Source organism: Physeter macrocephalus, chromosome 10, assembly GCF_002837175.3.
Source record: "Physeter macrocephalus isolate SW-GA chromosome 10, ASM283717v5, whole genome shotgun sequence".
Taxonomy (NCBI): Eukaryota; Metazoa; Chordata; class Mammalia; order Artiodactyla; family Physeteridae; genus Physeter; species Physeter macrocephalus.
The window spans coordinates 22,564,477-22,587,361 of record NC_041223.1 but is presented as its reverse complement, the minus strand read 5'-3'; the positions used below and the strand labels follow the sequence as shown (position 1 = coordinate 22,587,361).

Below are 22,885 nucleotides of genomic sequence, written 5' to 3'. Positions count from 1 at the left end.
CTCAGCGGCCATGGCTCACGGGCCTAGCCGCTCCGCGGCATGTGGGATCTTCCCGGACCGGGGCACGAACCCGCACGCCCTGCATCGGCAGGCGGACTCTCAACCACTGCGCCACCAGGGAAGCCCCCCAACTATGCTTTTAACCTTAGTAACCTGATGTAGCCTAGGTTACAATAGGCTATTGCTAGTATTTTGTTTCCCTGATGCATGCACCTGATTTTTTTTTTCCCAGTAAGAACTTTTCATATGAGTTTTATGTCAATGTATTATAGTCTTATCTTCAAATGAAACTTACCTGGATATTAAGGGAAATTCTAAAGCTTATTATTAAGTAATTTTGTCAGCGATAGTGTCATTTATGCCAAATATTTAAAATACCTTTTTGTTTGTTTGTTTTATAGTCATCAAAACCCTGCCAACACATCTCTAGCCTACTGGGGTCCTCCTGATATCTCCAATTGCTCAAGTAAGTGAGAGATTTGTCTTCAGTTCTCAAAGGCAAAATGAGATGACCTCGAGCTTCACGGTTTTCATCCTCTTCGGACATGTTCTTCTGTTCTGTGATATGATACCACTGTAATATTAAAGGCTAAGCAAATGATTGCTTCACTCACTTAAGAGAGAAAATACTGTTTTGCCTCATTCTGACTTTCTGTTCTATTCATTCTGTAGGAGATTAAAAATAGTAAGAAAATTTTTGAGAAGAGAATATATAAATTGAAATTTGTATCAATGTTTTATAGTTCTGTATTTTTTTTAAGCAGCAAATATATACTTATTTAGTGATTCTGGGGGTATCTCTCTTAGAACCATTTGTGAATATTGGTCTCTCCAAGTTATTTACCTAAGTTGCTTAAAAGCACAATTTGTGTCTTACTAAAGAGAGAAATTAGTTTCTGAGTATAAAGAAATACTGTTGTCCTGTTAAAATTGTGGTAAGGGGTACACACAGGAAACCTGATTTGCTGCTTTACTACTAATGAAGTGAAATACCATACTATGTTTTGGATTCCTGGAAATGCTCATAATACACAGGTAAAACTATATGTTGTTCTTCTGCCATTTTTTAGGTGAAGCAAATGAAGTTGCCAATCAGATTTTAAATTTAACTGGTGATGGGCAGACATTAAACTCAGCCAATATCACCAGCATCGTAGAACAGGTCAAAAGGATTGTAAATAAAGAAGAAAACATTGATATAACGCTTGGCTCAACTTTAATGAATATATTTTCTAATATCTTAACCAGTCCAGACGGAAACTTGCTTGAGTCTTCTTCTGAGTAAGTTTGTTTGTTTGTTTTCTTCTGGAGAGTAAAATTTATTGGATACACATGTTGTTATACAATTTCTCACAGATCTGAATGCTTGGTGCCCAGCTTTCATAATTTAAATCTCTAGAAGATCCATTGATATTTCCCAAGATCATTCACAGAATGAACTTCAAAGTTCTGTTTTTGATTTTGTGGTTTTTTTCTGAGAAAATAATTTACAAATTGATTGGGATTGTTGATCTGGATAGATAATATAAATAGTCCCAGAAAGACATAATTGATATTTCATTTTACATCTGAAAAATGTTAACTGGTGTTAATTCAAAAGATAAACTATTATATATATATATATATATATAAATTTATGACACTTCTTTTTGCTTGCAAAGGAGACACTTAGCAAACATTCAGCTCACATGTTTTAGGCATAACTTGGTCGCTGTAGGTTACTATCCTACAGACTGTGACACAGAACTGCCACACCTCTGTGACTGTTATACTGAAATGAAAATGCCTAGGGCAGGGTGAAATATACCTATTTTTACACAATTCAGTTTGTATCCAATTATTTCAGTTAGCGTGTTAGTATTAAGATATTTAATTTTTTCAATTTCCTTCCTTTCAACCAAATTTCTTTGATGAAAATTTTGTCTTTGTTAAAATGTATTCCCTAACTTACCTTATGCACATAACAATTACAAACTTTTTTTACAGGGCCTTGCAATTCAAAAAATACTTTTATCGTATTATTTCCTTTGATTCTTACTCAGTTATGAAGTAGGAAGGGTATTTTTCATATGAGGAAAGAAAGGCTAAAACAGATGAAAAACAGAATATTTGTTTAGAATGACTTAATTGTTGCTTTTCCTTAAAGCATGTATTTCTCTTAAGGATGCATTTATCACTACGATTCAGTGTTTATTTATTTATTTATTTATTTATTTTTTGCGGTACGCGGGCCTCTCACTGTCGTGGCCTCTCCCGTTGCGGAGCACAGGCTCCGGACGCGCAGGCTCAGCGGCCATGGCTCACGGGCCCAGCCGCTCCGCAGCATGTGGGATCTTCCTGGACTGGGGCACAAACCCGTGTCCCCTGCATTGGCAGGCGGACTCTTAACCACTGCGCCACAAGGGAAGCCCCGATTCAGTGTTTTAACTGACGTTATTGTGGTTTGGGGGAATGTTGTGGGTATTCATGTTAAGATGAAAAAGTTTAAGGACAATTTTATTTGGTTTGTATTTTGTCCTGCAGGAAATCACATGTGTGCAAGTACCTAAAATGTGTCACTTAACAGTGGTATTATTTGTCATTTCTTTAGAGCTTTGAAAACAATTGATGAATTGGCCTTCAAGATAGACCTACATAACACATCACATGTGAATATCACAACTCGGAATTTGGCTCTTGGAGTATCATCTGTGTCCCCAGAGACCAATGAAATTTCAAACTTTAGCATTGGTCTTCCAAGCAATAATGAATCATATTTCCAGGTAATAAGCCAGTGGTTTCTTTAATTAATTAGACGAATTAAAATTTCTGATCATCTGCTACTTGCTACTGCAATGAGATCTTAGTTCCAGGGGTGGAAGCCTAGTCCAAAGTTTGGCTAAGGTTATAACAGCAGCAGTAACCATAAGGCATGTGGATGCAGAGAGGAGGTATACTTTCAGTTTACCCTCTACAGGAGGTGATAGTGGAACTAAGCATTAAATTATGAGTGAGTGCCACCCTATTGAGAGTGGGGTATGGGGAGTTTTTCAGTCAGAAGACGTTTATTAAGGACCCAAAGGTGGGAAGATGCATGGTATATTCTCTTTGTCAGTGGTTCTCAAACTACATTATAATCACTTGTAGGACTTATCAAAACAGATTGCTGGATCCCATCCCCAGAGATTCTAATTTAGTAGATCTTGAGTGGATCTCCAAAATTTGCGCTTTTAACAAGTTCCCAGATATTGCTGGTAGTGCTGGTATGAGGATTGTACTTAGAGAACCAATGGTGTAGAAGGCTAGGAATGGCAGATGATGAGGAGGCTGAACACGAAAGCTGGGGCCAGACTAATGGAGATCCTCTCTGACCTGTTCAAGTGACACTTCAGCAAATAATTTTCAAGTTCCTACTGTGTGCTAGGCAGTGTTAGCCACGTGGGCAAATGAAATGATTGAAGCATCACCCTTGACATGGGAGAACACATAAGTGGCATTTAATGCTTCTTAACTGTGGAGATAAACCAAGATAGAATATTTTTAAAAATCTGAATATAAGGAAGAACTTATTTTTCTACTTTGGACCAAAGGCTCTTTTGGGTAATTCTATTTCACATTTTAAGAGTGAAAATGTGGTCAGCCTCCGTTTCATTTCAAGTCCATTTGCAGGAAAACACTCTTTGGCCTGATCTGTGGGTTCAGTAAAAATGGCACCCAAGAATGTTCAGAAAATTTCAGCTGCTTCCTCTATGCAAAGATACTCATTCTCAGCAATCAAACAGATTAACTCGTCTTTTTTTTTTTTTTTTTTTCCGGGTAATTTTTCTGGTAGTGTGTTTTGAGAAAAGCTCAAAATCTATTAAGTGTAAATCTAATTCTTATACTTGAAAATGGCAACTGATTTATAGATTTCTCAGTTTGTGTTTAGTTAAAGTCGGTTCATATCCCGTTTTGCCCCATTTGCAAAATGCGAATGAGATCCAGGCCTTTGTAAGGGATTCAGCCTTGAGGGCAGTGACTGTGGTGGAGGTAAAGGCGAGCCCTGGTCCTGGCCAAGTTGATGCTGGCAGTTGCTTTCCTGTGGAGTAACGTTATTACTGCAATTTAAATATGATTACTCAACTGACATACTCTGTGTGTATGACAGATGGATTTTGAGAGTGGACAAATGGATCCATTGGCTTCTGTAATTTTGCCTCCAAACTTACTTGAGAACCTGAGTGAAGAAGATTCTGTATTAGTTAAAAGAGCACAGTTTACTTTCTTCAATAAAACTGGACTTTTCCAGGTAAGAGTTCATTAAATTATTATTTTTCAATAGTGAATTGAGTTTCATTCAATTTACGATTGAATGAAAGGAAAGATAAAAGCTCAAAAGGAAAGATAAAAGTTAAGATTTCTTGAAAATATATCAAGAGGTATAGAAAAATTAATCTACTGTATTTTCAAAACTGAAATTTTTTTTTTTTTTTTTTTTTTTTTTTTGCGATACGCGGGTCTCTCACTGTTGTGGCCTCTCCCGTTGCGGAGCACAGGCTCCGGACGCGCAGGCTCAGCGGCCATGGCTCACGGGCCCAGCAGCTCCGTGGCATGTGGGATCTTCCCAGACCGGGGCACAAACCCGTGTCCCCTGCATCGGCAGGCGGATTCTCAACCACTGCGCCACCAGGGAAGCCCCCAAAACTGAAAAATTTTAACATAACTGTTTAAATATTTTATTTTAGATAATTATATGCTTATTAATAGGATGTGTTCATTTAAGGTTTTTAAATAAATCAGATTAAGACTTGCATGATACACAATTAGAAATGGAATTTGTGGAGAAGTTATTATTTATTATTTCTTTTGTTAAGTATTTTATGCTCTCCAGCAATTTAGATCTTCAGAGTTAAAGAAACTGTGTGCCAAAGGAAAGATTTTTTTTTTTTTTTAATTCAGCAGGAAGCACTGTTTACATAATGAGCAGCATTCTTGGCTTTAATCAGTTTTCCCATTAGTATTTCAAATGGCCTTTGGCCTTCCCACATCCCCTGAGTCGGGTGGCATTGTGCTGAGCACATATTATCATTTTTATTGGCATCATTTCCAGATACTAGAAAGTCCCCTGCCAGCAAACACTGGTGACCTCTGGTTGCCTTTGAAAGTACAACTCGTTCTGAGCAGTTTCACCGAGCCCTTTCAATAAAAGTTACCTATTAAACTGAAGATACCTGTGTATATCAAACAGTGTGACTTATGTAAGCGAGAACTGCAAGTTTCAGAGCCAGTAGAAATGTTTTTAAAAGACTTGTGCCATACGTCATATTTAGAGGAATGGCAAAGGAGGCTACAGGGAAGTAAAAGGAGGACCATGGAATCATTTACAGTCATTAACTCAATAATTTTAAAATGTTATCAGCAAATGCTTTAAGAACAAGCTATATAAAAATTTTGATTAGATTAAGAATGTAATTAAATGCAATTGCTCTGAAGGATTTAATAGCTACAAACACGTAAAACTGCATTTGTTAAAGTTATTTGAGGCTTATAACAATGTCGCCTTTAAAAATAGTGCAAGAGGACTTTCCTGGCAGTCCAGTGGTTAAGACTCTGCGCTTCCACTGCAGGGGGCAGAGGTTTCCCTGGTTGGGGAACTAAGATCCTGCATGCTGTACAATGCAGCCAAAATAATAATAATAATAATAATAATACGAAAAATGTAGTAGGTGTTAGATGATGTGAATGGCGGGGAGGGGGGCCATTGAGAGGAGAGGTGGAGCGCAGCCGGAGGAGTTGGGAGAAGTCTTAGCTTTGCAAGAATCTGTCTCAGTTTCATTTTGAGTCTCATCTTCTCACGCGATCATTTCTTTCTCCTTTGGCATCTCCCAATCAGCGACATTATTAGGAAACATATGTTTGGTTTTTAAAGTAAATTTATAGCAGAGTGAACAAAATGTAAGAGTTCTATGGTACTCCCCTCACACAGGGAACAGCATAAGAGTATTTTTACAGGAAAGGCTGGGTATCCCCAAGCCATAGCCACTTTATTGAGAGAGACCACACAAATGTAATAAAAAACTATATTCTGGATTCTGAGAACTAGGTAGCATTTAAGGAATCCTGTAGTTATTCCAAAACAGCTGATTATAAGCTGTGGTAGAGAAATTCAGGAGGTTCAACAGGAAACACAAAGGGAAGGGGAAAGTGGTGATGATCTTGCTGGAGAAACAGTCTACTGGTTCCAGTCATTTTGCAGAACAGATTCACTAATGTGATTTCCCGACATCCTTATCTTTGAAGTGGAAGCTACAGATGCCGGCAAGTGTGCAGTCAGAGATGGTAGAATTACAGTGAAATCCAGTGTTTACTAACGTAAACACTCAGACTGTTGTCATGGACATGAAAGATGAAGTGATTTTTATTTTTCACACCATATTTCCTTGGTACTTCTCTAAAGGAAAACAACTTCATTTATTTTTTAGGATAGGGAAATGATCTAATTATTTCATAGCTTTTTATGAGCGTGTATTATTTGTGGGTTTGCATTGTTTCAGGTTTTAACTGCCTGGCATCCACAGTGAAGAATGAAGTTTTATGAACATTGCCTTACAGCATTGGCGCATACGGTTCCCTCAATGTATTTATTATAATAAGGGAAATAGCAGAGCTCTTTCAGGAAAGCTAGCAATTTGATCTTATAAACAGGATGTTCTATAACTGAAGATCTTAAGTGTAAAAAGTGCTGACAGATTGCTTATTTTGGAGTACCAAAATAAAATAAAAGTATGTACTTCTGACTAATACACAATTTTTTTTTCTTTAAAAGGACGTAGGAACCGATAAAGGCACCTTAGTGAGTTATGTGATGGCATGCAGTATTGGAAACATTACTATCCAGGATCTGAAGGATCCTGTTCGAATTAAAATCAAACATACAAGGACTCAGGTAAGGAAAAGCTACAAATAGCCATGAAACAGAGGCAGACTGTTTGATAGAATTGTGGTGCCTTTTAAAAAATATATGATTAGAAGTAACTGGTACGTTTTTTGCAGGGGGCAATTTTCCACAAAGGCGAGACCAGCTAGTCAGGTAGTGCCGTAATGTCGTGGTGAACAGTGGCGGCAGGACAGGGGTGAGATGGGGGGAGTTAGCCTTGTCTGGGATTCAGTCATCTGAAGGACAGTAAGAGTGAAGGAAAGAGTCACACCTTTTGAGAAACAATGTATAATTACTTCAGCTAACTTAGGTGTAGATGCATTGCAGTTGTGTCATTAAAGGTTTTGGTTGTCTTTTTAAAGTCAGAGATGACTGAAACTAGGAAAGCAGAAGGAAATGGGAGAAATAGAAGAGAGTTGACGTTTTTTGAGAGCTTAGCAGTTGTCTAAAATCTTGGCAAATGTTGTGCTTTTTTTTTTTTTTTTTTTTTTTGCTTCATTACCCTTGCTGTCTTCTGTTTATTTGATAAAATTATGTGGGGTTCTTATTCTCTTAAATGGCCCAACCACAGTTTTCCCCTGATTTATAGAGGGTCCCAGTTATGATTTGACCATTAGGCAGGCAGGAAGGCAGGCGGGAAGTGAGCTGGCTGATAAGGACTAAGGCTTGGAACCGAAGTCCTCTAAGAATTAGCCCTGCTTTGTCACGAAACCTTTGAGACTTCCCTGTTCTACCCTTTGGCCTTCTTTGTTTCAGCTCCTTCATCTATAAAACATTTTTTATTGTGGTAAAATATACATAACATAAAATTTACTATTTTAACCATTTTTAAGTGTATAGTTCTGTGGAATTAAATACATTCACGTTGTTCTGCAACCATCACTACATCCATCTCCAGAACTTATTCATCTTCCCCAGCTGAAACTATGTCCCCAGGAAACAACAACTCCCATGATCCCTCCCGCAACCCCTAGAAACTGCCATTCTGCTATCGCCATGAATTTGACTACTCTGGTATCTCATATAAGTGGAATCATACAGTATTTGTCCTTTTGTGACTGGCTTATTTCACTTGATATTTTCAAGTTCCATCCATATTATAGCATGTGTCAGAATTTCCTTCCTTTTTAAGCCTGGGTAATATTCCATTGCATACACATACACACACACACACACAGACTCACACACACACACACACACACACACACACACATTTTGTTTATCCATTCATTCATTGATGGGTACTTTGGCTGTTTCCACCTTTTGGCTATTGTGAATAATGCTGCTGTGAGCATGGTTGTACAAATATCTGTTTGAGTCCCTGTTTTCAGTTCTTTTGGGCATATACCTAGTCATAAAGGAGAGTTTTGAAGATGAAGTGAAATTTTAGTGTAAAGAGCCTTGCTAAATGCTGAGAATTGTACTTTATGATGAGACATAATTAGTAACCTGCAGATAAATGGTAACCTGATTCCTCTGGAGTTATAGTTGATTTCCATTTGAAGTCTGTGAGAGCAAACCCCTAACCTGCCTGCCGTTCTTTGGTCATATTGCCGTGACTAATTATGACCTATTTCTTTGTGAAAACCTTAGCATTTTTACTCTTCTCCCATGTTCAAACTGTATGATTTTTCATTTATTTTAAACACAACTTCACATGTTTGTTCTTATGTTAATATAGGCAGTGCCTCATCCCATCTGTGCCTTCTGGGATCTGAACAAAAACGGTAAGTTTTAAAATATTGGCTGTCTTAATAACAACTGAATTTTCAACATTGTTAGACACCCCCGTTTTCTTTAATTCCATCCCAAATCAGAGTGAGTCACAATGTAAGTGTGAGGGCAACTGAGCTGCAAAATTTAGTTTTAGGTAGCTTGGGAAGCGAATTCTAATTTCTGTAACTTATTCTTCATTGCAAGAAGAAATAGGCAGACTTGACTTTTTTTTTAAACAAACCACCTGTGATTTGTTATTTATAAGCTATAGCATACATTTTTATTGCTACTTTTAGACGAATGTCAATATGCATTTGATCACATTCTTCTAGGACACTTCTGAGGAGAGTATTTGATGTGCACAAGGCCTGCAATTTACAATCCAGCTTCCAGACCACAGATTGTGGGGGGAAATTGTATTAGAGGATTGTAACTATAGGAATGGTTATAATGGATGCATGTTACTTGAAAGAATTGAACTGCCTCCAGAATGACATTTGACAGTCAAGAGAGAAAGGCAGAATGAAGGGGTAATCACTAGGTGTGAAGTGTGGAGATGTCTGTGAAGGGAAGGGAAGTGACAAAACCGCTCACCTCTGCCCTATAAGGGTCACCTTCCCTTGGGGTTCCCCAGTGGGATTATGGTGGCCAATCAAACAAGCACCAGTGCAGGTAGCTCCTCAGAACTGTAGCCTGAAGTTGTCCCAAACCTCTTTTTCTGATACTCCTATCTTAGCTGGGACGTTTTTGTTGTTGTTTGGTTTCTAGTTGCAGTTTTGAGAAGATCCTGATTTACTAGCTACATGGTTAAAAATGATATCACCTTGTAGTCTTAAAATACTCTTCAAATATATGAGTTGTTCATATTTCATAGCATACTGTAAAAGTCAGATAAGATGTGTTAAAGGCATTTATAGTAAGTTGTCTCTGTGCATGACTGCTTTGTGCATAATAGCTTGTTCCAAGGAAGCTGACCTTCTTTGTTCTCTTGTCTTCACAGAGATATAGATTGACCAAGGGGGTAAAAAATTGTGCTGATCTCTAGAGACTTTGTTACTATATAACATATTTGAAAAGGGATATTCTTTTTATGGAAGTTGACTTTAAAATATATTAAATAAATAAATAATATATCAATTCATATATTAATATATTTATGTTAAATATATATTTATATTACATATAATCTATTAAATAAACATGTCTATAAATATACTTAAATAAGTAAAATACATGTAAAATATTAAAATATATTAAAATGTAAAAATAGAATTTTTTGCAGACCCCTGAAGCACTTCAGTAGAACACAGTTGAAAACCACCACCTAATCTCTGACTGCCCACCTAGCACTAACATTCTGTGATCCCAGGAATCGAAATTATTCTGTGTATTAGCAGCTTTCAAGAGAGTATCCATTTTACAGATAAACTGCAAAGCAGAAGAGTCTGCGGCATATTTCCCCAAGAGAAAGCTCATCCATTACAGAGAAGGAACTGACCTGCTGTTATTTTCACACTGTTTGTTGACTTCCTCCTACAGAAGGTTCTGGATTTTGGAACACTTCAGGATGTGTCGCACACAAAGATTCAGACGCCAGCGAGACGGTCTGCCTGTGTAACCACCTGACCCACTTTGGGATTCTGATGGTAGGGGAGGAACATCTAAACACATTTTGAAATGACATAATTTTGGAAGGCATATTTCTTTTTGTGAGTCAAACTTTTTAGATTATGTGTTTGGGGAATTTTTCTCCTGATAATTTTCATGTGTATCCTGAATCTTGATTCTTGATGAAGAATCTGTTGAGAGAGATCATATATTTAAAAACTGCAAGGTAAGTATAGAGAAGAATCTTACTGTTTTTTTCCTTTGGCTTTAACAGTAATGATAAATAATCCCAGAAACAAGAAAATCACCATGAAACCCTTGAATTAAGAGGGAAACAGAATTAGGGAGATGGAGAGAGAGGGAGGGAGGGAGAGACAAAAAAGTTAAAGAGGAAGAAAATGTTGGGTTTTACTAACATGGAAGGGTGCTATGAAAAATTTCATCAAAAATTGTCTTTCTTATAATATGTTATCACTTGTATGTTTGAATGTTACTTTGTACCAGGTACTGTGCTTGGTGATCCAATTGTTACCCCCAAATGACTGCAGTCCTCCTCTAGAGATCACAGCCTGTTAGGCTAGACTAGTGACTAGGATAGCACGGAGGCTTCAAGCCTGCAATGGAGATGATGGGTGTTACGTTTCACTCACCACTAGGCCTTCATATCATTCTTTCCTTTCTTTCTTCCTGCCTTCTTTCCCTTGGCCCTAGTTTTATCTCATTAGCCAGGCTGTCCAACAGTTTTAAGCAGAAATTAGATTGCATTGATATGTTTTTTCAGCCCACCAAATTTTCAAGAGCCACCTTACAACCAGCAACTTGTGTGACTTCATCCACAGACTTACACCTTTACCTTATAACCTGATATGCTTGTGTTTCTGCAGACACTTTCCTGGTGCGAAGTACACCATCCAGATCATAACAGAGCCATTGTTTCTGTATAGTTTCCATAAGCGGTATCAAACCAAATTTGTTTTTTAGTAGGAGATGGGAGTAATGTGTACCGAGGCAATAAAGCTTTTCGAATTCAAATCACAGACATCAAGATATGTTTATCCCGTCCCTTAAATCTTACAGCTACTTCCTGTGGGACTGGAAGGAAGCAGCGAGGAACTGTGGGATGCAGTGACTGGCTCATGGATCTACCTGGCCTATGTAAATGGCCATTGTCATATAGCAACCGTGCACGTTGTAATTTTCCTGACAATCCAGTACTTAAAGCTCTGAGGGATAAGACCAAGTCATTTAAAAAGAGGACAGTCATACAAATACTGCATGATTCCTCTTATTTGAGGCATCTAAAATAGTCAAAGGTATAGAAGTAGACAATAGAATGATGGTTACCAGGGGATGGGGGGAGGGATATATGGAGAGTTGTTTAATGAGTATATAAAGTTACAGTTATACAAGGGGAGTAAGTTCAAGAGATCTGCTATATAAAATAGTTAATAATACGGTAATGTAGACTTAAAAATTTGTTAGCAGGGTAGATTTCATGTTAAGTGTTCTTACTTAAGAAACAAAAGCAAATGAAAAAGGAACACAAGAAACTTGTGGAGGCGATGGATATATTTATTACCTGGATTGTGGTGATGTTAACACAAGTGTATACATAAGTTCAAACTCACCAAATTGTATACATTAATTATGTGCAGTTGTTTCTTTACCAATTATATGTCAATAAAGCTGGGAAAAAGAACAGTAAAAAAAAAAAGAGGACAGTCATAAAAAATAACTTAACTTTCCCAAAATATAAATGTTTTCATTTACTGCCAGACCATGAAAATGACCAATTAAACTATAGCATGTTTTCCCTAAGTAATTAAAAATAAAACCCTCAGTTTTCTTCCATATTCTCTTTTTTCTGAAAAGTGACAGCATCATTCTTTCATAAAATGCTTATTTTGCATCATTAATCTTTCAGGTATGTAAGCTTTAGCTTAATTCATTGAATTATTTCAACTGCATGTGTGTTTGAGCATGATTGTGTGTATCGTAAGTCTAATATTAGATAAACAGGTAACAGTAACACAGTCACTATTCAGAGATGACCTATAAGTAACCAAAGTTTGGCTTCCTGTTACTTTGAATGGTTAGTTTCTCCAAATATTGTTTAAATTTTGTTATGAATTTGTACTTATATATTACTTTTTCTGTTGTCATTTGATTAAATAATTAGTTTTACATGTATATGAATATGTGTATTTTTAAGTGCTATTTTTCCATTTTCCACTGTGGCTGCTTTTATAAGATTCTAAACTTCTGGAAGAAAAACTTCCCAGAATTTATCTTTTCTGGTGATATGCCCATATCCTTTCAGCTTTTCCAGACCACCACAACCTTGTTAAGAGTCTTTCTTGATGTATAAACTCTGTATTCACTTGTGTAAGATATTCAGAGTCTACCTTGCCCCATGACACATTCACCATATGAGAAATTTAAAAACATACCCCAGATTCATAATTATATCTTCTAATCTACAAATGTATGAAAAATTTCATATCCTCTGCTACATTTATTTGTAGTAAAACTGATTTTCATATTTTTAACATTAGTACATTCTCATGTTGGCTAAATCAGAGGAATAAATATTTTCGTATTCTTCATTCTCTAAAAGTATAAAACAGCATGAGAACTGTGTGTAAATGTATAACCGTGAACAGCATTATTTTTTTTCAATTTACATTTTAAATTGTGGCTTTAATTGTGACTTGCAAGTACACTGCCTCATCTAAATGGGAGCGTAGGTTTTTCAAGAGGTAATGACAAGTCCTTTGGAGGTTCCCAAGATATTTCTCTGACCTCGTCAAATCCTGGAGTAACCAAAATGTTGGTCGGGGTAAAAGCTACCAGTGAGTCAAGTGGCACTCACTCAAACGCCATCCCGTGTGCCGTGGGAGTCCCACATCCTCCCAGTGTTTTGAGGGATTCCTGGGAGAGGAGGATAGGGACGGTCCTCTCTGACCTGAGTCTCTGCGCCCACTGAATTCGATCACTTTGTGCATTTCTTGGTGCTACAGAAAACCTGTTACCTGCTCCTCCCTGCCTCAGCCAAACCTGGAACTGAGCCCCATCTCATGATGCCACACACGTACACTCATACAAATACCACTTCCTGGAGGTCTTTGCGTCAGTAGCAGATTTTATTGACATTTTGGTGAAACCTAAAGAAAGTTAACATTATAGAATGAAAACTTATAACACAAACTTTTTTTCGTAGTTTAAGACCTAAAAGTTTAAACCAGATATTCCTTTTGGAATATGTCCCTTCTCCAAGAAGGCTCCGTTTTCAAACATCTGCATAATGGAGATGCCTTTCTCCTCCAACCAAGGCTTGAGTGGTTGGTCTTCATTCAAGATTTATCCCTAACCCAATTCTACATTTAAGGAAGAAAAGAAAGATTTTCCTACCAGTCCTACCTGGACTTTGCAAGTCTTCCTCCCTCTGCACAGTGAAAATTAAAATTAAGGCTTCGTATTCACATGCTAGAAAATGTTTACTTTTTCCCCTCACAACAACCCCTAACACTTTTAAGTGGCACCCTTTCAGGTCTATAGGTATCAAAAAACTATGACCCCCAAACTCTTGGTGGCTTCTCATTTATGAAAAAAAAAAAAAAAACAGAGACCACCCCACCTGATACATACCTAGCTCTGAAATGACCACAGTAAGAGCCTCAGCACCATTCTCTGACTGGGCAGCCACACACCAGCACCAGCCTCTGGCTGTCTCGGCTGAGCCCCTCCCTACCAATCAAAGAACCCAGGGCCCACCTAAAGGCTTGGTCACAGGGCCACGGTGGCCTCCATTTTCACTTGTGTCCCCAGCCTTGCAAATGATAGGAAGGGTCTGGTCATTTATTATGCAAGACAATGACCTCCTCTCCAGTTTGTTAGGGCCCCAGTGGTTTTGCTCTTCCAGTTATACTGGTGTGCAAAGAGCTTGGGTAACAGGGTAATGATAAAAAAAACATGTGCAACTCTCTCAACTAATGCTACATTTTTGTTTCATGGAGTGATCCGTAAGAGTGCAATAAACGGAAATTCCAGTACAGGCATACCTCAAAGATTTTTTTGTGGGTTCAGTTCCAGAACACTGCAATAAAGCAAATATTGAGACAAAATGAGTCACATGAATTTTGGGGGTTTCCCAGTGCATATAAAAGTTATGTTTATACTACACTATAGTCTGTTAATGTGCAATAGCATTATCTCTAAAAAAAAAATGTAGATACCTTAATTAAAAATTTTTATTGCTCTAAAAAATGCTAACCATCATCTTAGCTTCAGTGAATCATAGCAGTCACATCAAAGATCACTGATCACAGGTCACCATAACAAATATAATAATAATGAAAAAGTTTGAAATATTGTGAAAATTACCAAAGTATGACACAGAGACCCAAAGTGAGCAGATGCTGTTAGACAAATGGCTTGACTCAGAGTTGCCACAAACCTTCAGTTTGTAAAAAATGTAGTCTCTGCGAAGTGCAGTGAAGGGAAGCACAATAAAACGTGGTACGCATGTCCTGATTTACACTGTTGTTTTTAGCCCCTAAGATTGAGCTGAGATTCTAAGTGCTATCAGTGACCTTTCTAATAAAACGAAACACTGTTCTCATGAAAAGAGAGATTCTTACAACTGCTTCTCATGTTTTTGGTAGGACCTTCAAAGAGGTACCTCAGACTTGGATGCAAAAAACACTAAAGTTCTCACCTTCATTACCAATATTGGGTGTGGAATATCTGCTATTTTTTCAGCAGCTACCCTCCTGACATATGTTGCTTTTGAGTAAGTTTTTTTTTTTTCTATCTGCCAAATCCAGAGCTAACTGTCCCAGAATGTGAATAAGAGAATTGCCTCAGCTTTTAAAAACACATATACACTTTGTGAATCACATACAGTGATTCAGTTTTAATGTTCAGATTTCTTATAAGATATATCAGGAATTTCCCACCTTTAGAATCTTAATTTATAGTTACTGTATTTCTATTGATAAAATGTATTTAAGCCTGTTAGAGATGATTAGCATTTAAGTAAATAATAATTGTATGAAATGCTTTTTACATGATAAAAGATGAAAACATTTGCTTCACAGATCTTATAAAATTGGTTTTGAAACAGGAAATTTTTTAAAAAAAGGATCCTGACCTTTTTAAAAATCAAGAAACTTCAACAAATTTTAGGGAAATTGTTTTTTAACAAAAATATCATTTTTTATAAATCTAAAATTTTTCCTGGATTAAATAAATCAATCTGTTGTAACCAATTAGAAATTTTGGAAACAGTTTTGAAATAAAATTAGTATCTAAAAAAGTCTTTATAATTTGCCAAATACTCCTATATCTTTAGCCTTCCTCCTAGTGGAACCATGTGATAAAGATGGTCCTACCTAAGCTATTGCAGAGCAGTATAAGATACGAATTTACTGCCTGTGCTTAAAAGATTTATTTACAATATTATTCTCATGTATCTTTCTTTTGTCCTTTTTTAGAAAATTACGAAGGGATTATCCCTCCAAAATCTTGATGAACCTGAGTACAGCCCTGCTGTTCCTGAATCTCCTCTTCCTCCTGGACGGCTGGATCACCTCGTTTCATGTGGATGGACTTTGCACGGCCATTGCAGCCCTGCTGCATTTCTTCCTTCTAGCTACCTTTACCTGGATGGGGCTAGAAGCGATTCATATGTACATTGCTCTGGTTAAAGTATTTAACACTTACTTTCGCCGATACATACTGAAATTCTGCATCATTGGCTGGGGTAAGCCTCCTAAATTTTGATTTCTTTTTTTCCATCATGGAAATCACTAGGTTCTCATAGGAAAATCCTATTTTGAAAGAATAGCACTGCTAAAAGAAACTTCAAAATTGTGAATGATGTGGATGTGATATACATAACCTAAGGAAGGGGCTTCCTCAGAACGGTGTTTTTAAAAACTGTTCAACATTCCTCACTAAAGTCAGGAGTAAAGGGAAAAAACCCTTGCTCTCCTGAGTCACCACCACCTTATTTACTGTGTCCAGACCCAGCCCACGCAAGTCTGAAGAGGCAGCTGGCAGATAGTGGTGCATTTCTATTATATTTCAAAATAGAAAGGCCAGCTCAGACTCCTAACTCTACTCACCCTATACACATGCCCATGTCTTGGAAACCTGAGCAAGAAGGTTATTTTTGTGTGTGCAACCAGAATACTGACAGAATTCTTGCTTTGAGCTTCTTACCGTGATTCCTCAGCCACACATGGACAGCTGTGTTAGCCTGTTTGCAGTCTTCTAATTGGGCTCCTTTATCTGGGTTTTGTATTGGGCCAGGCATTTTCGAGCTTTCTCACAAATCTCTTTTTCAGATGGCAATGTAGAAACGAAATGTTCCCAAGGTGTTCAGTACCACCTTAGGAGGCAATGAAAGCACCTTTCAGGGAATTCAGGTGGTGTAGCGTTTCCCCACTGAAATATACATGGAAATACTATATTGGTTCTCTTGAGAGAAAAGACTATAAAGACTTTATGTCCCCATTGTTTTCCCCCCAACTTTTTCTAAAGACTTTTCTTTCTATGGAAAGGGGCAAAATGAAGTTGTAGTTACCTTCGTACCTGAACTCAGGCAGTCTGACAGGTGTCATTAATGAAACTACATTTTCTGGTGCAGCATACAGTATAAATCAGGTCCTGGTACTCTAGTGGGTACCAGTAAGCAAAGAGAATATTTAAATATCTGTCATTTAAGAGTAGGTTTAGATTGTTTCTAATTAAAGTTGGATGTTTCACACCACAAAAGGGATTTCATTGTTGTTTTTAACCAGTTGCCTGTTCTAAGAAATTTGATTCTATGATATGGAGTGTTTTCTTTCTTTTTTTCCCCCTTGCCATTATCAGTCTTATAAAGCAGTTTTCAGATGCTTCAGAAAAGTTGTTTCTATCATGGTCTTGTTATAACAGGTCTGCCTGCCTTAGTTGTGTCCATTGTTCTAGCAAGCAGAAACCAAAATGAAGTTTATGGAAAAGAACAAGGTGATGAATTGTAAGTAATAAAAGCTTGTTGGGAATTTATTTGTGATGAGTATATATCCTCTGTTTGCTGAAGTTTAGTGTGAGTTTCCATCCCAATAGTGAGTGAGCTTCTATTTTGGAAGGTTAAAGTGTATTTGCATGTCTTTGCCAAGGTCTCTGCTACACCACAGATGAATTCAATTGAATGCTCTGAACTGTGTGAGCTGCTTTTCCATATTAATGTTGTGCTTTCTCATCTGGGGGAATTCAGAAGTGTAAGATACTATCTTCTAGACACAGAAGACCTATTCTATCTGAGGAGATTCTATAATACTCCCACCTCCTTAAACCACACACATCTTCGAGAGAGTTAAGTAGCAGCATCGGACAGTGAAGGATTCAATGCCAATATGAGTGTTGTGTGGAAGTGGAGAGAATGGATCTTGAATAATTTGGAAAATTCCCTTCAGACTGTGAGATCACTGAAGCCAAGATTTTTAAACTATTCAGTTTTGGCAATTAGTTCTCTTGTATTTTATGTAGTACATGGTACTCAATATTATTACTTGTTGATTGAATGAATTACGGAATGAATAAAGAGATTACTCCTGACCGTGATGCCACATTTCTGTGCACATTTCATGGATGGATAAAAATTTTATATCCAGTCAGTATCCAATCCTGTTCCATTCGCCTGGCATTCCCATTTATATTTCCAAAGTAGCAGTCAAAAGCCCCCACAAGAACTAGTGGGAAATAAAGGATCTAGGTCAGGAATTTCAGATTCTAGGGGAACTTCCATATGGAAAGAAAGATTAGCTCCAGGGACAAGCAGTGTCATTTTGGGGACCTTTAAAATAAGATATATTAAAAGTAGAAGTCAATACATATGTTCTAAATAAGGGAACTTAAAAAGTATGTGAGTCAACTCTTATGGAACTTTAAAGTATGACTTACTAAATTGTTGTGCCATCAACGACTTTCATTAATTGAGCATTTACTATGTGCCAGGAATCAGGTTATAGGGGCCAAAGATGTTCAAGACAGCTTTTGCCTTTGTGAAGGTTGTGTTCCACCGTGAAAGACACAACCAAAATATGACCATTTACATTAGAATTTTAAGATTAATTTAATTGTCTTAAATAATTCTTCTAATTGTTTTTGGTACCTAAGAACTTCCATAGTATTAGTTAGGCACTGGGGCATCTACAAATTGCAGTATTTTAATTTTACTCTTAGTTCCCTTTAAAATTACTTTCATCTGTTTTCCGATCTATATCATTCTGAATATCAAGTGTATCCTTCCTGATCTCATAAGGATGTTATGATTGATGTAAGCCTTTTAATTGTGCATGAGAAGTGTCAGCATAAGAATATCAGAGTTCTACAATAAGGTCTCACCTCAACTAAGCCAATTATATTAGTAGGAATTATTTTGTCCACAGTAATGGAATCCACAATTATGTGTGTCTTAAATAAGTAGGATTTACTCTTCTCACATGATAAGACATGATAAGATTTGGAAGAAGGCAGCAACTGGCATTAATTTTGTGGCTGAAAATGTTAGGGCCAGCAATTCTGCAGCTCTCTTGGCCTTTCTTTCCTCAATATAAGATGATGACTGCAGCTGCAGAGCTTGCATTCATGTTTGAAGCAGAAAGAAGGAATAAAGGCTTTGCCAGTTGAGTCTGTCAAAAATAGGTGTCAAAAATCCCTTAGCAGACTCTGCTTCCATTATCATTTTGTAGAACCATGTCCACATGGCCCTCCTTTAAATACAACGGAGATTGAGAAAGTTTCCCACCCTCAGGAGTGCAGGTGCATAAGAGAAAGGGTGTAGATGTGGTTTGGGGTGAGCCAAACAGAGTGTCTTCATGCCAAGTCAGAGTTCAGGAGACCACCTTGTTTTCTTAACTGTTGACTTAAATAACTAGTTATTAAGAGGATGACTATCCAAAACAAAGCAAAAACAAAACAAAACAAAACAAAACTATGTAAACATTGAGGAAGAAACTGAGGCCCAAGAAAACGAAGTGACTTTCTAAAGGCATTTGAGGAAGGCCCAGCTATGAAATCTGCAGAAGCCCAAACTAAGCCAGGAGGAGTCTTAGGTAAACAGGACATGATGATAAGTCTCGTTCTTTCTTGTCTCTTCTCCTTTAAGCTGTTGGATTAACGATCCTGTCATATTTTATGTGACCTGTGCCGGGTATTTTGGACTCATGTTTTTCCTGAATGTCGCCATGTTCATTGTGGTGATGGTGCAGATCTGCGGGAGGAATGGCAAGAGGAACAGCCGGACGCCACGCGAGGAGATTCTAAGGAGCCTGCGCAGTGTGGTCAGCCTGACGTTTCTACTGGGCATGACGTGGGGGTTTGCTTTCTTTGCCTGGGGACCTTTGAATGTCCCTTTCATGTACCTTTTCTCCATCTTCAATTCTTTACAAGGTAAGATAAATGGTAACCGCACCAGTTTCCCTTTCTCATTTTACCATATGTGCAAAGAGCTTCACTGTTGGACAGATACCATGCTAAGTTTCTGAGTGACTATCCCAAGTGCTGAGCACAGTTCCAGGCACAGGGTGGGTACTCGTGAAAAAGGCCTTGAATGGAGAGAAGAGGTAGAACGTCAGTTTGTTTATTTGTTCTCAGTGATATATATATATATATATATATATATATACCAAGCACCTAGAACTATGCCTGGAATATAGGAGGTGCTCAATAAATACATCTTGTTGCATGAGTGGATATGGGCAAGGAGGTGCCTAACGGGAAGTGTAAAGAGAGGCACAGATAACGTTTGCTTTCTTTACAGTTTTACTGAGTGTTAGTGCTCTCCATGGAACCATGTGGGTGTAGTGCTCTTGGCCAGAAGAATCTTTTTTAGACTCTGTGCAGGGACAGAGCAATTCACTTTGATTCCTTGGTTCCTTGGATTTCAGAAAAAATACCAACAATCTAGTTCAGAAATGCTTATTTTTTTCTTAAGATATGGCAGTCAATTCAACAATCTAACAAATGTCTTGCTCTGGTTAGAAATACAAGGCTTCCTTCAAGGAGCTTACTGTCATGCTTCAGATTCCGTAACACTTACCCTAGTGTACTGTAGGATGAATTTAACTTAAAAAAAATTTTTTTTATTGAAGTATAATTGATTTACAATGTTGTGCCAATCTCTGCTGCACAGCAAAGTGACTCAGTTATCCACATACATTCATTTTTTAATATTCTTTTCCATTATGATTTATCCCAAGAGATTGGATATACAGTAGGACCTTGTTGTTTATCCATTCTAAATGTAATAGTTTGCATCTACCAACCCCAAATTCCCAGTCCATCCCTCTCCCCTTTGGCAACCAAAACTCTGATCCCTATGTCTGTGAGTCAGTTTCTGTTTTGTAGATAGGTTCATTTGTGTGGTGTTTTAAATTCCACATATAGGTGATATCATATGGTTTTTGTCTTTCTCTTTCTGACTTACTTCACATAGTATGATAATCTCTAGTTGCATTCATGTTTCTGCAAATGGCATTATTTCGTTCTTTTTTATGGCTGAGTAGTATTCTGTTGTGTATATGTACCACATCTTCTTTATCCATTCCTCTGTTGATGGACATTTAGGTTGTTTCCATGTTTTGGCTATTGTGAATAGTGCTGCTATGAACATAGGAGTGCATGTATCTTTTTGTTTTTTTGTTTTGTTTTTTTTTTTTGTGGTATGCGGGCCTCCCTCTGTTGTGGCCTCTCCCGTTGCGGGGCACAGGCTAGACTTCGTTGTCTGTCATCTTTTTTTTTTTTTTTTTTTTTTTTTGCGGTACGCGGGCATCTCACTGTTGTTGCCTCTCCCGTTGTGGAGCACAGGCTCCGGATGCGCAGGCTCAGTGGCCAGGGCTCACGGGCCCAGCTGCTCTGCAGCATGTGGGATCTTCCTGGCCTGGGGCACGAACCCGTGTCCCCTGCAACGGCAGGCGGACTCTCAACCACTGCGCCACCAGGGAAGCCCTGGATGAAGTTAACTTTTAAGCTTAAGTGAACATAAAGTATTTTTTTGAAAATTCAATAACATTCTATAAGACACTGGATATACCCTGTGTTGCTGATGAAACTCCTTAATGTTGGAAGCACCATGAAGCCTACACTCCAGTAGGAATGAGGTGACAAAGTTTGGAATCTTTTTGAGCAGGGCAGTATTACTGGCTTACCTGAAGCTACTGGTCACACACTTGAAGGTGTCTAGGGAAGGAAGAGCTGATGAAAGTTGAACAAATCTGAGCTGGGATGGAAAGTGTGGAAATCAGGTTTGTGCTTCTCACCAGGAGAGATGCCTAGGTAGGAACTCCCAACAGGTGTGTTCTAAGAAAAGTCTGTATTTACCTGCAGGAGAGTGTTTACTGCTTTGTATCACACGTATCTGTTTTGCTTCTCCTCCTAGGTTTCCCACTAGCTCATGAGCTCCTGTAGGAAAACCTGTCACTTAGAAGGTGCTCAATAATTATTTGTTAAATCAATAACTGAATTGGTGGATGAAGAAGGGAGGGGCTTTGGGGATGGCCTAAATTCAATCTGAGACTCCTCCGGCATAAATATGCATTAATTAGTTGAGCAAATTTTATTCAGATTCATTCTCCCATAACAGAGGAACTATGTAGGCACATTATCTTTAGTGAATAAAATGATAAGCCTCAAGTGCACCTCTAGAAGTTGGAAACTGAAGAGGTAGCATATGAATACCTCTGCACTGGGTTCCAGCTTTGTAAAGTGAGTTTTCCTCTTTTTAATCTCTTCTATCATATACAACATAAAAGTGCCTAGACAAATATTGACAAAAATGTCCATTAACATTAGAAAATTCCATGGTTTTATATTTCAGGATTGTATATGAAAGGCACATTAATCCGCCAGCCCAACCTTGTTTTTGCTTTTAGAATTTCCTGGCAGTTTCAGCAACCTTCAACAGTTACAGTTGTCTGTTCAGCTCTGTTTCCATTAATGAGAATCGGGATGTTTTATTTTTCCCAGCATAGGTCTTCTCTCAGGAGGGAAAAATGTTGTAAACCATCATCGAGTGAGTGTTCTTCATAAATCACTGACTTTTAAGGCTGATTTTAAATGATATAAATTCAGAGCAGATTTCTGCACATCCAATGATATCAAAAACACCTCCTAAAAAGGAAATTTAAATTAAAAGACAGTGATACAGAGCACATGCGTCTAACAATTCGTTACTGGCCAGGCTTGTACAAAAGCTTCAGAGGACACTATGGAAAGTCATTTAATGGTTTTTATTTGCATCATTTTCAGAACCTTCCATGAGAGACTTGGTTGTTGTTAAAAGTATATGCTTTATTAAGAGAAGCATGTAGAATTTAGACAGTTTAAAGAAACAATTCGGTGAATGCATGTTGAACTTAGGCGAACTACATTGTGTCGACTTCTTTCTAATATTCTTTATTCCAGCAAAAAAATATGACTTGATCCCTTTGTCTCATGGAGCTTATATTGTAGTAGGAGAGACTAAGGTTAATCAAATATGTCACTGTATAAAGTGTACATGGTGGTGTTGAGAGTGCACATGACAGAAAGATGTGATGTCTAAGTTGAAATCTGAAGGATCAATAGGAATTAACTAGGTGAAAGGTGGGAGTAAGTGAGGGAAAACTATTTCAGGTA

General features: G+C 37.7%; 1 protein-coding gene across 4 annotated transcripts in view; it reads left to right on the top strand.

The window, feature by feature from the left end:
* ADGRG6 (adhesion G protein-coupled receptor G6) overlaps nt 1-22,885 on the top strand; it is a 136,481-nt gene that overhangs the window by 93,835 nt on the left and 19,761 nt on the right. For all 4 annotated transcript variants that reach the window (XM_024122445.3, XM_028494376.2, XM_028494374.2 and 1 more), the window contains 11 exons: nt 402-466; nt 1,071-1,281; nt 2,591-2,762; nt 4,127-4,267; nt 6,785-6,904; nt 8,577-8,622; nt 10,151-10,257; nt 14,884-15,011; nt 15,715-15,983; nt 17,162-17,243; nt 19,377-19,660. In XM_024122445.3, coding sequence (XP_023978213.1) covers nt 402-466; nt 1,071-1,281; nt 2,591-2,762; nt 4,127-4,267; nt 6,785-6,904; nt 8,577-8,622; nt 10,151-10,257; nt 14,884-15,011; nt 15,715-15,983; nt 17,162-17,243; nt 19,377-19,660 — 1,625 coding nt within the window. The remainder of the gene's footprint in view (nt 1-401; nt 467-1,070; nt 1,282-2,590; nt 2,763-4,126; nt 4,268-6,784; nt 6,905-8,576; nt 8,623-10,150; nt 10,258-14,883; nt 15,012-15,714; nt 15,984-17,161; nt 17,244-19,376; nt 19,661-22,885) is intronic.